The sequence below is a fragment of the Ambystoma mexicanum genome, chromosome 3p, assembly GCF_040938575.1.
Source record: "Ambystoma mexicanum isolate Mex_15411 chromosome 3p, UKY_AmexF1_1, whole genome shotgun sequence".
Lineage (NCBI taxonomy): Eukaryota > Metazoa > Chordata > Amphibia > Caudata > Ambystomatidae > Ambystoma > Ambystoma mexicanum.
This window is the reverse complement of record NC_090925.1, coordinates 1,227,991,799-1,228,009,912: the sequence shown is the minus strand read 5'-3', so window position 1 is coordinate 1,228,009,912 and position 18,114 is coordinate 1,227,991,799. Positions and strand designations below refer to the sequence as shown.

General features: G+C 41.7%; 1 protein-coding gene across 6 annotated transcripts in view; it reads left to right on the top strand.

Moving 5' to 3' along the window:
- MATR3 (matrin 3) overlaps window positions 1–18,114 on the top strand; it is a 134,407-nt gene that overhangs the window by 18,142 nt on the left and 98,151 nt on the right. For 2 of the 6 annotated variants that reach the window (XM_069652686.1, XM_069652685.1), the window contains exons 2-3: window positions 1,039–1,079; window positions 1,545–2,517. The exons of 3 other annotated variants lie outside the window; for them this stretch is intronic. In XM_069652686.1, the coding sequence (XP_069508787.1) occupies window positions 1,699–2,517 (819 nt within the window). In that variant the 5' untranslated portion in view covers window positions 1,039–1,079; window positions 1,545–1,698. The remainder of the gene's footprint in view (window positions 1–1,038; window positions 1,080–1,544; window positions 2,518–18,114) is intronic. One more of the 6 variants, XM_069652687.1, reaches the window with a different exon arrangement.

Sequence of the window (18,114 nt, the reverse complement as noted above, 5' to 3'; positions counted from 1 at the left end):
TTTTTAAAGATGTTTTTAATATGGATGTTACATAGGTAGCACTGTGGTGGTGTCCCTGGGAGCACTGAGTACTGTGAATTGAGTAAGGCAGAATCGAGCTTTTAAAAAAATCGGCCAACTTTAGTCCTGTTGCTCAACTTTTACAAGTCTAGTTTATCATGCAGGGAGATCTTGACAACCATCTTTGTAAATCTTGTAATCTACTCTCTCCTTGTGGATTATTCTATACTTCATTGTGTATACTGTTAGTGGTTTATTAAATAAAATATTGGTGCAATGAAACTTGAAACTATTCCATGGACTACACCAATCTTTACTTATTTTGCTTCCAATGTACTTGTTTTTGCCCAATGTTGAAATTGCTTCTGCCATAGTAAAACACAGAACATAAAATATGGCATTTGCTTTTATTTTCTACTGACTTCCTCACTGCTAATGTGTTTGGTCAGCATCCAATGTTGACTCCTTCAACCATTACTGGTTTTCTTTGTGTTCTTGGTAGTTGTGCGACATGACATTTCTGAGTGGTCAGCCGTTTGGTGTTAGACCATTATTCTAGTTCCTGTTTCTTTGCTCTGCCAGAAAACCTAAACAAATGCACCCTCTGTACCATTATAATATAGTATGGTAATAAACCAGACCTCCAAATCCTACATTTTCTCATATAGGTAGGGTCTACTGTTTAAGTGAATGTTTTCTTCTGTTTCTGGTAAGCGCATGTGTGGTAATGGTGAATGCTGCTTGTTGAACAGTTGAGAATGTATTTTCTGAACTGTAGCCAATTAGGCAGGATGAAGGATTGACACAGGTCAAGCTCGGTTTATAAATGGAAATTCTAAATCATGTATTTTGATGTGTAGTTAAGGTCTTCAGTGTCCATCTTTCGTACTTAGCCAAACGCTGTCCTTTGAGGATAGATTTTTACCTTCACTTTTTTGACCAAATGTTTGAAATGTAGGAATTTACTTTAAAAACATTAGGCAACACTTCACTGGTCTAACACATTTTTAAAAATTGCATTTTTAAATCTTTCCACAGGAGTATTGAACATAATTGGAGACCTGTTATCTAATGTGAAGGTAGTTATTCAAAATTACATGCCCGTTGTTTGTTTTAATTTGCCCATTGAATGCTATCTGCTAACTTGTATTGTGCCAGGTTTGTAGAAGGCTTTGTAGTTCCTATCAATCCCCTTTGCGAATGTTCTTTATAATCTGAGTCTACAACTTCTAATGCTATCTTCAGAGTTTCTACTTTCTGCCCAACCCTCAGTTCTCTTGCTTTCTATTCATTGGTGACAGTCTTGCACCATTTGATGGTTTTGCATTCTACCTTTTGGTTTTCTTAGTTATGTTGAAAAGGATAACCTCTTCTTGTAGGTCTTCAAAACCGAGAATTCTGTTTAATCACATGATCTGTCTATTGCAACTTGACCCCGGCAAAATCCTTAAACTGAATTTTATCCATTTAAATCTTCATGATGCACAAGTACGTTTTTTACTGCATCTTTTTGTCTGTGACTAAAACTGCTTATTTTTCTACAGAGTTGTCCAGCGTTTCTCTGCTTGAAGAAGAATCTCGACAAACCTTGATCCTTTCTTGGCGTTATACTTGTGAACTGAAGCATACATAGATTTCTAATCAATTTCTTGCTGCCATCCTCTAATTTTGATCCATAAAGTAAAATCTTAAAATACAATGTCCAAATCATTCCAACAAGGCTCTAGAGACTCACAGGGTCCTCATGGACGTGATATCTCTGCAGGATTAGGTATTCTTGCCGCTATGCCCGGCTCTCTAGGAAGGATGACCCAGGGTACTGCACGCCTTGCTAGTCTAATGAATCTTGGAGTTAATCAGCAAGGATCTTCTGGTGGTTCAGCCCATAATTTGCCATCTATATTCAACCTTGGAAGCAGGGGTCAGCCAACTTCACGAGGTGATCCTGACCAAGCTACTAACATTTTGGCCAGCTTTGGTCTCTCAGCTAGAGATTTAGATGAATTAAGTCGTTATCCAGAGGATAAAATAACACCTGAGAACTTGCCCCAGATTCTTCTACAGCTAAAAAGGAGGAGAGCTGAAGAAGGTTCTTCATTGGGATTTAGAGAAGGCAGATCTGCTTCTCGAGATCAAGCCTATAGGGTTCCTAGGGAAGATTGGGAAGAGACCAGAGCCCTTAGAAGAGAGAGCTTTGATCATGGTTCTGTGAGCAACCCAGTGGTTGATTATGACCATGGAAGTCGTACAAAAGATTCTAGTTTCTATGACAGGATTGATTATGAAGAAAGATTGCGAGAGAGGGCGAGGGATGACGGTTTTTATCCTGAGACCTCAGCCTACAGAAAATTTGATTCAGATTATGAAAGGGGGGGTCGTACCATGCCAGAGAGGCCTCTTTTTGAAAAAAAGAGAGGAACTCCTTCAAGTAGCAATGTTGAGGACTTCCATGGATTGTTACCCAAAGGTTATCCGTACCTGTGCTCTTTATGTGATATACCGATTCACTCTAACAAGGTGAGTGTATATGAAATATAAAAAGATGCTTCTAACATTTTTATTGTAGAACTGACTGCTGTTCTTTCAACCAAATTCTTATTGACTTTGTTTTAACTATGCGTTAAGATATTTGCACTGATCTATTGTAAATCTTTATTACCAGGGCTATACATTAATGTATGCTACTCTGCCAGATGGCCAAAAGGCCCGGCTCTGTTCCTCTATCAGGGTGTCTTGCTCTTGAGTCTATTTTCACATCACTTTTCTCATAGACTCAACATCTGGCTTTTCAGCAGCACATCTGCTTTGCTATTCAAGACATACTTGTCAAATTTCTGATTTCCTTAGTTTGTCCTAATAGTGGCTCTTTTTGGCACAATTCAGCTTTTTCCTTGCCCACAACTAATTAATGTATAGCCCTGATTCTTAACTCTTGTGTTTTTCGAGATGTGTTCAGTCTTGCCTTATTGAAACCTTCAGCATTTAAACTCCATGCTTCTGGTCCTAAGCTTTAATTTCTTTTTAAATTGCCTCACAGTTGGTATTGTTCAAGTCTTTGTTCGTGGTAGCACATTCATGTATCCTACTTGTGTTGAACAGTTTGATCATAGCTAAGACCATTTTATACCTATGTAATGTGCCTGGCGAATGTTCACCCACTTGTGTTCACAGTATTTGCAGTAGACTTGTTTCTCATTGGATCATGTTATTACAGTAATCGATCTGTCTCCAGTCCTTGGTGAATACTCTTAATGTTTTTTTTTTAATTTGGCCTCTCTGAATAGTCTTGGTTGGTTCCATATTTTTTTTGTTGGATAATCAGCCGCTAACTTGTAGGCCAAATTTCTGTCCTCTAAAATGGGTATTTCAAACTCGCAAGTGGTGTATTGGTCTCAATGACCCTTTGCAGAAACCTTATATTTATGCATTAAAGGATCCGCCAAGGGAAGTTGAAAGGCTTTAAGACTTCTGGCAACACGCATCATTATTTGGCCTGGTATTAAAACATAAATTTGCTATTTCAAAGTAGCCAGTCTGCACAACTGCCCCACACCCAAATAGAGGTTGAGAATGAGTTGAAACATAATTAAGGTGTTGGTATAACACTCAATCGAATAGTTATGTTCATTCTGGTAGAAAAGGGGTGTTTCACCCATCTGACTGGCAGTATGTAGGTATTGTAGCCCTTGCTTTCTGTCTTTGGAAGTAGACTGAGAATGTGAAGCCAAATTAAATTTGAAAGTAGTGCTTCGGTTTATAGCTGGATAATGTGCATTTTAATGTTGATTCAGCACATCCTTGAAACATAGCACACTCTTGACTAGAGCCCTTCTGCTCTATATACAGGGGCAGCAGCCACATTCATACCCAACTACATTAGGTCTTGTGCACTTCGTCCATTCATTTGGAGGACCAATCAATTTGAGACGCCCAGCTTCAGCATCAGTCTGCAGGCATTTGTTGACATGCTCTCTTCAGCCCAAACATCCACTGGCACCTGTTTGGGGTTACACTATACTACAGAAGCACTCTCCTCAGATTGGATTTTGCCACCTTCCCATGCACTTAAGCGCTCTTCACCTTTTTGCTAGTGGCACTGTTCATCAATCTAGTATACGTAATGTTAGCATCTGTCATTGCATGCTGTATCTTGCTCAGAACATTCTCCATATGGGACCACCCCAGACAGCTCAACTAGCACGTTGTCCATTTAACTTCTTCCAAGGTCTGCATCCAATTTGTCCACAACACCCAGAAGCAGGTTTGCACAAATCTCTAGCATGAACTAGTTTCCTGCAACCCGGTGTGGCTTTTAAATCGAAATTTCTACTGGGCCAACAACCTTCCACCATCACATTTCAGCAAGTTGAGTGAAATAACCTACCCACGCAGCTTAATATTTACCCAATCTGCATCGTAGATATCCCATGAATGGATATTTTCATCCATTACTATAAATGACAATGGGGATGGAAGGGGGGGCGGGGGGCAGTAGAGCGTTGACAATTTTGTAGTGGCAGCTTGAAGGAAAGCTACTATAGTGCTACGGGTTTGTAGCACTACATAGGTGGAGAATCGTTTCCATATTGAGTGATCTTGATAACTTGTGCATATTCCCATTTGCAATGTCCTTTTCTCCTCCCAAGAAATGTAGTGTTTCAGCACATTTGTAACATGAATCTGAAGTCTGATTTTCCGAGCCTTATGGGTCCTCTTGCATCCGGGTTATAATTCTGGATGGGCTCCTTGCTACTTTATGGCTTCTCCATCCCTTTCATTTCCTCAGAGGCTCACTTGTCATTTCAAACGATCAGCGCTCCTTTTTGTGCAGGACTCAGCTTACATTTATTTCTGTAATGGTCTACCTGCAGAAATGACTGACCACTTGGGTACTCCACAGCAACAAATTGTATAAAAGAACTAGCCCCTCATGTCGAATTGAACAGTCATCCTAAACCTGGTTCATCAGTCCTGGAAATGTGGTTGTACTGGCCCTTCACTTAACCATTCCCTATAGAACACTGACTCAAACCTCATATTTAAACCAATTCATATTCTCACCTTTATTCCCCATCCAAATACTTCCATTAAGAGGCCTGCTTTACAAAACATACAATGTAATAGTTTGTTCAGAATGAATGTTTGGAACTACTCTACCTGGGTAGTCTTAAATGCTCGATTAAACAGCCTGGTCCTTTTTAAAGAAAGTTTTGCTGCGACTCCCAGCACTGAATACCATTGCAATGGCTTCCACTTGAGAATCCGTTCATCCCTGAAACATTATTCTTCACACAGTCTGGGGTATCTTATCAATGTTTGCCCCCTTGTGCAGCCCCAATATACTTAGTCGACAGCAAAACTCATTACAAACTCAACTTTCAAGGGCTTCTTAATGGCCCTCTACTGCTGTAAGACTGCTTCACACCAAGGACTAAATTCAGAGTTTAGCTTGTAGTGCCCTCCTTTTATGCTGCCTCTGTACTTTCGCTATGCGTCTGTTTTATGTATTTTCATTGGCCATTTTTGTACGTGCCTTGAAGAGTAGTCAATCTTGCACATGGTCCTTGTAATAAAACAAATACAGGAGCAAGTGGCTGTAGTTGTGTCCCTTGACACCTGCTCGGACTTAAAGCCACAAAGGCTTCCTTAGACAATTCCCTATTGTGCTTTATGCCTGGTACATTTATTCTCATCCAATCAAATAAATACTAACCTTTCCTAATACTGTAAATCTGTACGCCCGACATTTTTCATTGTAAGTAGTCCATGAAAACATTTTTTACTGTCATTTATTTAACTTTCTTTGTGGTCTTAGCGTTCTGGCTGATATTATGCTTACGCTGGTTTTAACTCCTAGTGGAGGCTTACATGTGCACTAGACTTGTAGCCCTTGGATAGTGATTCACTAGTTGCAACTAGACATTTTTGTCTAGAGTTGGACTTCCTGTCGGCGATAACTGACTGCAGTCATTTCAGCCAGCAGAGTAGAACTGCATACTATCTTGAGAAGAACTATCCATGATTGTCAAAATAGTGCTTGGGACGTTTGGTATTGTAAAATGTTTTGATGGTATTCCTAAATCGAGATGGTCCTTCCAGCCTTTCTGCCTGGGCATATCTTTAATGGAGTAGACTTTGTCCTACCTAGATGTCTCTAGATCTTTCATTAGATGGAAGAAAGCCTTCGCAAGTTTTTTTTTTTTGTAACTTACATGCAAACTATCCAGGAAGCTAACATTGCAGGATGGATTTTTGTTTCCAAGCAGTAAGAGAATATCATGCTCCTTACAGGAGAGCTCAGGCAGCATTTGTCAACTTCAGAGACTTTTTCCAATATGTATCTGTAGGGTTGCCGTTAAAGCTCCTTGAAAGATTTTCCAAAGGTTTCTACTTTGGCCAGGTAATCCTGCACAACCTCTTGACTTGGATACCAGCGAGATGCATGCCATTTCCTCCATAACGCTTGGTCTGTATGATTACCTACCATTGGAGGTGAGGGCCAGCAGGATGCCAGCGTAAGGAAAAAATGTGAGGGTTTTGTTTTTGCTCTCCCTCAGTGCATCCTCAAACAACCCCTTCAGTGTATGCTCTGCTGGAACATTCACCGTCACAAACTTTATTCCACGGGAAAAGTAAATCCTTTCATTCCGTGAAGCGCTCGCACACCCAAAAACATTCACTGACCTGCATTTTTCAAGTTCAGAATTTCATTTTTATTCTGGATAGTGTTTGTATTGTGAAAATACTCGATATAAATTCCATAAACATCAATTAAACAAGTAAAATCAGAAACAATACATAACATATCACACTATTTACAAACCAAGACAAAAGTGAACCAAGAATGGGGAGCGGTGGGAGGGAAACAAGTTGCCAGGTAAGCCTGCATCAAACACTGGACGGTATAATGTTCCCAAAGCATGCAGTCACTAAGTACAAGCTTGACCTCGTACCATGATCAACCGTAAACTCATCACGGGTCCACTGCAAAATGCATCCGTTGATTTTAATTAACCACTGCAAGCAATGTTCTTGCCTCCACCATATATTAAATACTTTTAGTATGCAATTTCTGCCGGTTTAAAATGCTACCTTCACTTCAATCCGACTCTTCACGAAAAGCGTAAATTACTCCTCCATTTTGTAGTCTAATGCATGAAGCATTTGCTTCAGATGTTCAAATTAGCTAAATCTTGTATTCATGGCAGATTAATTGCTTTGTGCCTGCTTTTACTTATACATATAAGCCTCCCTCTCCTCCCAAGTTCACATTTTACGTTGTAACTTGATCCCATGCCCTTACTACTGGTGGTTCCCACAGAATACTTTCTAGTTCTCATTTGTAATGTGGATCCCCAGCTCTAGCCAAAGACCTATAAAGCGTTGTGCATATTAACCGTAATCTCTTGCAATCATGATTGGCCATTCCGTTCCCGGGAGCTGCTGGTTTCCAATTACTGTGAACCGCTGTAATCTTAACGCCATCTCATTTTACTATTTTGAAAATACTGCTTTTTGCTGCATACAATAATACTTCCATCATGCTATCGATCTACTAAAATTCCCGTTCGTTCCACTGTAGCGCTACTGGCATTGCTTTTAGAAAAGTGGATATAATTTTTGTAATGGTATTCCATAGGCCATTATTTTAGATCCGTCTCTGCACAATTTTTATAGACTCATTGATTCTCATTTGCTCCTACTCTTTGCACATCCCGGGGCATACATGCACCTACATAACTTTCATTGCTACAAGTTTTTATTTTGGTTAAAACCACAGAAAACGGCAAACTTAAAATCGCAAGTTCTCATACTTGGTATTTTTATTTTTTACATTTATAAATGTATAAATACAATATTCACATGGCTCCCCGCTTGAGAACATGCAATTTTTTTGCTTTCTCCTTGGCCCCTCCAATTTTTCTTCAACCCATATCAAACCTTTGGGCAACACATCCACTTCTTGACGCCTTGTTCTGAGACGTTCACTGTTTAAGTTTTGTCCCACTTTCACTTGTGCGATAATCCACTTGGTAAACATGACTCACTTTTTCCCATGCTTAGTTTTGTAGAAAATTATGTTTGGAGTTGAAATGCATTATCCACCATCTGCAGTCATCGAGTATGTGATCATAACCATAAATCGGTACCTGTTCAATTAGACGCTTTGAAACCTCTGGCTATTAAGCGTGTTGTAAATATCATAAGCCAACAATCGTCTTCTGCCAGACCTTTGGTGTCAAAATCAAGGCGTTCATTCCGCAACTTTTTTATTCAACATTCACTCTTTGCTCTGCCTCAAGCATTTTAATTGGACCTTTCACTTTTGAGGTCAACGGTTTGCTTCATATACCTGGCCCACCTTCTGCCTATTGCACAAAATGAACTCCTACTGTTTGCATGCAAGGACGGACCTGCCTTTAGCGTTTCGTGATCTCGTACAACAATTTCTGACATCAATTGTGGTTTAGTTTTAAGCCTTATGATCGCCAAAACGTGTTTATGTAACATTTTATTAGTACAACATAACCAAGTAAACACATTTCTGAAGGCAGCCAGCTAGCTTAACATGACTAAGCTTGATACTTTGCACCCCAAAGGACAGACCAACATTTCCACCCGTATTTGCCCCAGAATTTCACAAATGTGTCCAGCCCTGAGCGTGGTTCACCAGTCTTTCCATGGCCATGCATCTCTGCTGCCCACTGGCTGGTCCGGGGCTATTCTGGTGCCCCCCACAGTTACTAAACAGTTTCTCATATTTAGTGAACCCCACCTCCTCCATATCCCCACCAGCCGAAGCTTGTCTTTGCTATGCAGTCTAATTTAATATTTCCGTCATGTCATCACACTCGCATGCTTCAAATACTTTCAGAACGCCTGTGGGCAGCGGGATCAGAGGCATTTCAGTGTTGCATAATGTTAGCCTAAGGGGTCCAGTTTGTAAGTTCTGAAGTTTTGGGCTGAATTTTCCAGAGAACCCCAACATGGCTTTTGCCCTGGGCTAAAAATTAATGCCCGGTTCTGTTAAACCACCCCCTCTCATTCCTAGTGTTAACCCCTCTCATGTTATGATCCAACTTTTTTTATTTTGCTATAAATGTGGTATTTTTATATATTGAAGTACTTTCTTTTCCCCCATACAATTCTAATTATCCAATGGGGTTAATTTCTCTATGCAATATTCATACACCCAAATCATAAATGATGGTTAATGGCTTGCTTTAACATCAGTTTAATGCCGCAGCTGCGAACTGCCAACGTGGTATGCATAGCATAAAATACTAACATAGGATGGCGAATGGAGTCACTGCCCAAACTTAACATTTCAGTGATCGGTCCTTTCTGGGAGTTCAGCCACCCTCAAAGTCCTTGGAACGTGGGGGGCGGGGGGGTTGTTGCAGTGTCCTTTGTTAGCTTGTTCCTGCACGCACTTTTTAGTTTGGGTGTTGCTTGTGACGCCTATAAGCCTAAACTATTGCAATAGAGCACATTTGGGGAGGAATGACCTGAGGGAAACAGATGTATGATATATGCGGGATGACCATGCTAATCCCTATTGCCATTCCCGCCTCTCCCCACTTAAAGCTTTAATCAAGCCTTAGCATTTTTACACTCGTGCCTGCCAGAGTTTTTTCAAAGCAGCCCTTTCAGAGTTAACAACTTGGAATTGTAAAAAAAAATCTTACCAGGCTTGCCGTAAGCCACTCTATGTGCACTGCATATCCTGAAGTCCTTAAAGAAAGAAAAATAAACGTGGATGACAAGCTTCAGCTGTATGCAATGGAACTTCCACAGGGAAGCTCATCCTCCATCTGGGCCATTCTTCCTCTTTGTGCAGAGGGAGGAGTGGGGGCATGCGAAAACTATGGCTGGGGGCTCTCCTACCTACAGCTGTGAACCTGCATATGTTCATAATAAAGGCATTGATCTGGTGTAGTCTTGGATTTAAATCTAAAGGGCAGTAGAAACATTTTAAAATCGTTTTTGGGGCACAAGCAGTTTCAGTTGCTGAGTTATAAACAATTATTTTTACATCCCAGAAGCACATATTTGATCACAAAATCCATGTATCGTAAGGAATGGGAAGAGTAAATTCGCTGTAGGTAAATTCTCTTATGGGAGACAGCTGTGTGATAGATACAATGGGGAATGCGTTTCCTAATGCAAATTGAATGAGTGACTTCCCTGGTGTTTGAAAGTTGGACAGATTGTATTCTACTGTTTAACTTTATTAATTTCGCAGCCTATTAGATGCCACATTCCAAACAGCTAAACGAAAGGTGAAAACACATGTGATTGTTTTTGGAATGGTCTATCTTTGGCCAAATGCACAGATCTTCAATTTGTGAGGACAGTTTCTTCTTAAACTTCAAAATGCTCCTACAGAAATCGATCTATACGTACTAATCTAAGTAGGTTGGGCTATAGGGTGGCACTTGTGCCACTGAGCTAAAACTATTGCATTGGAGTACAACTCGGGAGCAATGCATAGGAGGGGTGAAGCTTGTGTGGTTGTGCCCACCATTTGGCTGCCCATGGCCATGCTAATCCTTATGGCCATTCCAAAGCAGTTCTGCCCCTCCCAAACACCTTCTCATGGGAACTTTGCTTTGCACATTAAGTGCTTGCTAGTGTTTTTCCAATTGGTTCTTGCGCTACTCGTGTAATGTCATAACCAGGTCTGCCTTCAGCCACTATTTTATACGCACTATGCATGTCCTTCACTGAAGTCTTCAACGAGCATTGGCAAAGCCAACAGCTATTAAATGCCCAGGTACTTGCACATGCTTCAATCAGTCGCCAGTTAATACCACTACCGCAGTGCCTACATGAAAGCCTTGTTGGTTTTGCCGGTTCTTGTTCCTTTGGTGCCAGAAGCACTAAGTCTACTGATTTGGGTTTTGTTTATTTGCGCCTACTGGCACCGATGCATTTCTTCTTTAGTTTTGGGATTTTGGGTGTCTCTTGCGGCACCTATAAAACGGTCGAACATATATGGAAGAATGACATATGGGGGACGCAGTCTGTTTTTGTTTGGTTATGTGCCTGCCCATGGCTATGCTAATCCCATCACCATTCCTGCCTCTGCCCGCTCAAAACACCACCTTGTGGGAATTCTTCAAGCCTTACCATGGGGCTTTACGTTCAAAGTGCCTGCCATTGTTTGTTCAAAGCAGTCTTCTGGGAGTTAACTCTTGGATTTGTAAACCCACTACTAGTGTAATATGAAATGGATGTTTTACCAGGCCTGCCTTAAACCACTTATTTTATTAAAAGCACTCTGCCAATGCTTGTTTTAAGGACACGCAAAGCCACCAGTTTTGGCTTGTGCATACGTTTTAAACTTTTGCCAGTCACTATTGGATGCCAGGTACTTCCCATTTTGCACCTGCTACCAACAATGGGTAGTTTATTCCACTACACCTGTCCCTGGTAAGTACCTTTCCCAGGCCTACTCAAAATGCCCAAACTGTTGGCATTGCCAATGCTTGTTTAACTTGCTCCTTAACCTTTCCACTTCTGTTCTACAATCGTACTTTACCATCTGTGACTGTATACATGCTCTCAAGGCTTTAAGTGGGGTAAGAAATCGAGTGGGTGGGGGGGCTCATTTGGGGGTGTGGCTTGTGGGAGGGGCGTGGCCTAGAAAGTACACAAATCGTATGCACACAAATATATATATATATACATGTTATATATTTGTATGCGTACCTTACTATGGTTTGTGTACTATTCAAGTCATCTTTTCTAAACATAAAAATATGTAACCCATTTCTTTGTTTAGAAAAGATGGCTTGCAAAGTACACAAACCATAGTAAAACAAGAGTCGAAGTGTGCCCGGTATGGTGGAAGCGCTTAAGTTTGTGTGTTTGAACAAAATCCTTCCTCAAAAAGCACCAGAACTAGCTGCAGCATCCTGGGGGATCAGGTGGGCACCCCTAACCCACGTAGCAATAAAGTGAAAACGGTAAGTGTAACATTAAACCTCCTAATACTCCTTCCATAAAATAATTTTTGGTTGAAACATGAATACAATTGGCGTGTTTAATTATATTCAAAGTCCATGATCCAACACCAAATTCATATGCCCAAATGGCAGAGTCGTATGCCAACACGTGTTTCGACCTCCACAGGTCTTTTTCAAGGCAAAACTCTGCTCCACATAAATAATATCCCACGTTTTAACATTTGAATACACATGTATCACCAAATAACAGCATGGTCCGATAAATTGGAAACATCAAATCATACAGAAAATATACATTACCATATATAAGATGTCATCTATGACAACACAGCAATATGTCACCAACGGCGCATGAAAAGAAAAATTGAAAGAGAAAAGGGGAACTCAAATAATTCTTGATTATCTGATACTGTCAAAATGACATCTAAAAAACTCATGCAGTTAGGTCATACGTGCCACTGGCTGAAGCCCAGTGCCACCAGCAAAAGCGCCTTGTCACCGCACCCGTAGAGCCAAATGTGTGTGTGTATATAGTCCAAGTTATGTGTATTGCTATCATATCAGTGATTGTGCAAATGAGTATTCCATAACCATAATGAGCATGCTATGCTGCAAAATGTCCAGTTATGCCAATTACCCGTTTTAAAGTCTTACTGGTGACTGTCCTCTTGAAATTATGTGCAAAAGTTGACTTTTAGTTCTGGTCGGTGTCCTATACATGGAAGGGAAAACAGTCATTGTCTGTGACCGCTTAAATGGATGCTGGGTATCAAACTTGAGGTGTAATGAAGTCCCCATAGTGAGTAAACATGTGTTACCTTTAGAATGAATGAATTATTCCTGGAGTTAGTCATACTGTGAAACAGCCTACCTTAAGTGGCATTACCTGATAAGGAGAAACATATTAATTTGAATCCCGTGAGAAACGGATCCCATTAAAACCGCGTGTCCCAACAAACTTCCCTAATCAGTCTTTCATGCGGAACCGTCCATCTCGTAATGAGTGCTAACGCGGTCGCGTATATGAAAGCCTCGAAATTAGAGGAAAGCACATATGATCACATGACGTGATCACGTGACTCCGTGTCAGACACGCGACAGTTCATATTTGTCAATAGAACCCCGTAAGTAATGAAATTAGATTGCTAGATTATTATGCGACCGGACAAGCCAAACCATTACATGTATTCCTTTAAATCAGTCAAATTCTAGGTCTCCTCCTTTAAACAGAATAACTTAACAATTTCATACCAGTTTAATCAATTTAAATATCGCAGATTCATTATTTGTAAAAATGTAAAATTGAAAACAAAGTAAACTTGAGATTTAATCAAACAAATGTGGGTTATTGTTGTGATATTCGATAACAATTAATAGTGCCTCGCACTTCCTATTCTCACATCTGATAGTCTCTAAGTCTGGAACTACTTGAATGTTGGTTCGAAGCTACAAAATCAGTGAATAGTACCACTTGTTATATTATCTTCTGTAACAGTTACAATGCTTATATTTGAATAGTGATTTTATTATATATGTCTCGGATACAAATATACAAAAAGCTATGGCTATTCATCGGGTTTGGCAAAGTTTCATGTTAAAATAACAATGTCCACTAGCCAATTAATGTCGCAAGTGCAGAAAATTTGAGATTGGTCAGACGCACAGCTAAATTATTTGTGTATTACTTTGAATTTGGCTCACTGATTCACGATCGGCGCCCCGCTGGCTCACTAGGTTCCGGCAGTGGCACACGTTAATGAAAATAAGTTTAAGATCACACATCACCTGCCCATCTACAAGAATACATGTAGTTCCGTGTCACTATTAAGTCCTAAGATGGTACATCGTAATTTACAAATAGTGCGAGCTTCTAATTGCCGCAGTAATGCAAGACGGTCACCACCTCTGGGGTGGGTCCTCGCTTGCATTAAACCAATGAATCTGATATCACTCATTATCCATTTGGTGTTCTTGCCAGTGCATAGAGTGGTAATTTGGAGTCAAATTTGGTAAGGCTGGCAAAGTGTTCGTGTTCGCAGTTCCCGTATGGTGGAACCAACATATACTTTACCACAAATACAAAGTATAGCATACACTACAAATTTCGTCTTACATTTCATAAAATCACTAATTTGAATTTCTAAACCATTATGGCAAGAGGAGTCGGATTGAATTGCATACTTGCAAAAATTACATGTGCCACATTTGAAGAACCCATTTGGTTTGGCAGGTATCCAAGATATGGAGTTTGCAATGTTAGTAGTAGAAGCTAAATAGGAAGGGCACAGATGTCCCTTTAGGGTGCGATTGTGCATAAAAATGATCTTAGGTTTGTCTGCTATGTATGGCCTATCAGAGTCAAAGTCCCATCCTGCATGGCGGCTGATCTTCAATGGTGGTTGTCCGCCAGCAACCTTTCAGTGGGGTCCTTCCAGGGACCCTACCCACCAGTAACGGGTACTAGACGACTCCTTTGTAGGGTGGGGATCGACACTGCGTCACTTCGAGGTGTATGATTATGTAAGCCCCAAGACAGGTGGTCCCATATCAATTACCTAGAGCGCCCGTTTTTTTTTCTGGTGATCAAGGCTTTTCAACCCTCTCGAACCAACAGTGTGGCTCAAATTTGCGCAGACCATTCCGTAGCAATGTGTTCTACATAAACAGGTATGGGGGCCCAAGTCACCACCTGGTGGACCTAGCGATCCAAATTTGGAATTGGGCTATCCAACACAATGTCTGGCTTCAAGCTGTGCATATTCGAGGTCACATCAATGTAGCCGCAGACTCGGTCACCAATCGGCAATGAGTTACGAATGGGAGATGAACACCGTTCTGACCAAGATCTTCCAGTAATGGGGTTCTCCAGCAGTGGACCTCTTTGCAACATCAACAAACCGGAAACTTCCTCTTTATGCTTCCAGGTTTGGGCACAGTTTTCTTGGGGGCGGGGGGTGCGCTCTCAAGTTACCCTTGGGTAACATGGCTTACACATTTTCTCCTTTGCTGCTGATTCATCGGTCGCTCTGGAAACTCAGGAGTGCCTCCTGCACTCTCCTTTTCATAGCTCTTTGGTGGCCAGCCGAGTTCTGGTTTTTGGAACCGCAACACCCTATTGGTGTGCTCCTCAATCAGGTTGCCACAGATTCCGGACCTTCGCCAGAGCAATCGCCAGTTGTGGCACCCCTCCCCACAATCGTTCAGCTTGTTGTCCTGGTGCCTGAGTATCGATCATATAGTGCAGTTCAACCTCTGAGGGTAACATGCATATACATGAAGCGGCATGTAAGCCCTCTACGAAACCTCAATACAGGAGAAAGTGGCTTTTTTTGTTTTCGGTGTCTACCGAAACAGCTTGATCCCAGAAAAGCTTCTATTAACTGTCTTTTGTATCTGACCTTACAGCCTCTGGCATCCAGCTCTTTTTCCACTGGTTCAGTCTCCTCATCCCAAATGGGATCTGAATGTGGTCCTCAACACCTTATTTCCTAAGCCTTTTGAACCTATGGCCACTACTGACCTCGAGTACCCTTCTTGGAAGATTGTCTTTTTGTTTGTGGTAACATCTGCGAGACAAGTGAGCTTCAAGCTCTTTTAGACATCTGTTCCCAACTTTCCACAAGGATATGGTTGTGCTTTGCACTCGCCCTTATTTCCTTCTGAATGCCATTTCATATCTTAACGTTTTTCTTCCTGGACCCCGTCACTGAATCCGAGAAGGTTTTACACAGCATAGACGTTGGACGTACTCTGAAGTTTTACCTTGACGGAATGAATGCACTTAGGTCGATTGCAAAAATGTCCTTGTTGGCTTCCCCTTCAGTTTTCTGCAGATTGTCTTGGCCTGAGTTCCCCGGCTGTTGCCCAATTCGGCCAGGCAGTTCTTAAGAATTTGTTCCAATAAGGGACAATTCATCCACCTGTATTTACTTTGATCAGTGCTTGGGAATCTCTCACGTATGGAGGAAAGGGGACAGGACGTAGGAGTATTACACAATTAGTCACTGTAGTGACTACCGTACTCAGTCCCCTTTCCTCCATACGTTCCCTCTAATAAGTATCCTCTGTTGCTAAATGGTCCTAGACAGGGCGATGCGGAGCTTGCGTGTGGTGGCCCTGCATAAAATAAAAGGACAGCGTAATTTTTTACTTTGAAAGTGCTCTGGTCCCGTCCCAATGGACTGAATGTCCCACAAGTATAGAGGAAAGGGGACTACAGACTAGCAGTAAGGTAGTCACTATGGTGAGTAACTTTGTCAAACTGAGGCAACTGGCACCATGTGAGCCTTTTATGCTAGCAACACAGCCAAGTACTGACCAGTCCAGTGACCAGACGCATGGTGCACAATGCTACGGAAAAACCTTTTTAGAAGCTTTGAGCAGACTTTAGGATATATCAAAGATGATATATGCAGCAGGAACATCCAGCCAGAACATTACCAGGGGTAATTTGTTCTTCTGAGGCTTGTGGCTTGCTTGGAATCGCATGCTTTGCAAGTCAAAGGGTATCTAGGGCTTGCTCATAAATCCCTGCTGTTACTTGTACAGTATGCAAAACAAGAGGTGGTGGCCGGAAGGTTTGGACTTAATCATAACCTCGCTCTGGGCAACCCTCGACTATGCGAAGCAATTACAGAAGGGGAAAGATATGTAAATCTGGCTTGGTCCCACCCCCAAAAGGGGCAGCCCAGCCTGAACTGCTAGGTCGTATCCCTTCTACAGGAGACCAGAAGCATCCCCATGCATGTTTCGGCCTCATTGGGTTTCATCGGTGAGGAGTAGCTTGGGTCTCTAGGCCCAGCAGCCTTGGGACCAACATCTGGGCATTTCCCCTCTTGTAATGGCTTGTTGGGCAAAGAACAATGGTCTGGAGGGTTGGCCAGAGCAATGCCAGAGGTTAGGATTTATTCTAAACCTTTCTGCACTGGGTTTTTTTTTTTTTGCTGTAGTTTCCTGGGTCTGTCCAAACGTGGGTGCAGTTACTGCTTGCTAGTATATGCAAAGTAAGTAGATCCACAGCCTCAGAAGACAAACCTTAACTTCCAGTAAATGGGCATTCTGCTGATATGGTTAGATTCACAGGCAGACAGATACCCGATTTCCCCCACTGACCCCCAAAAGCCCCTCTGACAGAGTGCACGATACGACATGTGAAATTCATACACTAATGGATACAACTTAATTTAGTTTAGAATACCGAGGAAAAGTATTCATTTTACTTTTCAGTGCTCACACTGCACTAGACACTTGATGCAGCTTGGGTCGGAAGGATCATGGGTACTGTACATGTAACAGTAGGGATAGGATTACCGCAACACCCTATGGATGCCCTTTTTTGGCAGGTGGCGGGGGGGGCAAATTAATGCTCAGCCCCAACCACTAGGTGTTGGCCTATGCAAAGCATGTGAATCCAAGCAGGTGCTTGTGAATCCAAGCAGGTGCTGTCGGATCATAATTCTTAGTCCTATTTTTATGTAGTAAAAGATTAATCCATGCACTAATGTGCCAATAAACCTGACCAAAAACCATTTTTTTCCAGGAGTTAATGAGTTCAGAAAAGCCTTTCCTAGAGGTTAAAACGCAGGTAAATGTTTCATTTAGTCCCACGGCCAAGGGATATTAATTTGTGCTGTGAGGCAGTCTTCTACAGAAGTGTCTGAAGGAGCAGTTTAGTTCCACTCGAAGGGTTTCCTATGGCCTAAACTCTGCTGAAATAGTAGCTCTAGATGGCCGCCCAATAGCTTCAGGGAGTCTGGAGAGCACTACCATGGATCGAAGCAGCAGTTCTGCAGGAGGAGGTTTTGTATTTTCCAGGAGAAGTCACTGCACATTGTTTGGTGACAGGATTCCTCAGACTGCACACTCTGATGTAGGATGTACTCCCATGACGTTCAGGAATTTTAGCTTACATTATAGCCCCTTCAGCTGTAGTTCCCTGACCCTTGGTGAGTCTGTGGGAGCAGAAAGTCTGGCTACAGCTTCCAGTCATGGGATACAGGCAGCATTTGAATACATGGGTCCAATTCCTTCCCCAAACAGTGGGGGCAATGCAGTCCTGACCTTTGGTTTTTGAGGCAAACTACCGCCATTTTATTAAAGGAGTGAATCAAAAATGTCCCTGCCAGTTAAAATGTCCTAGCCA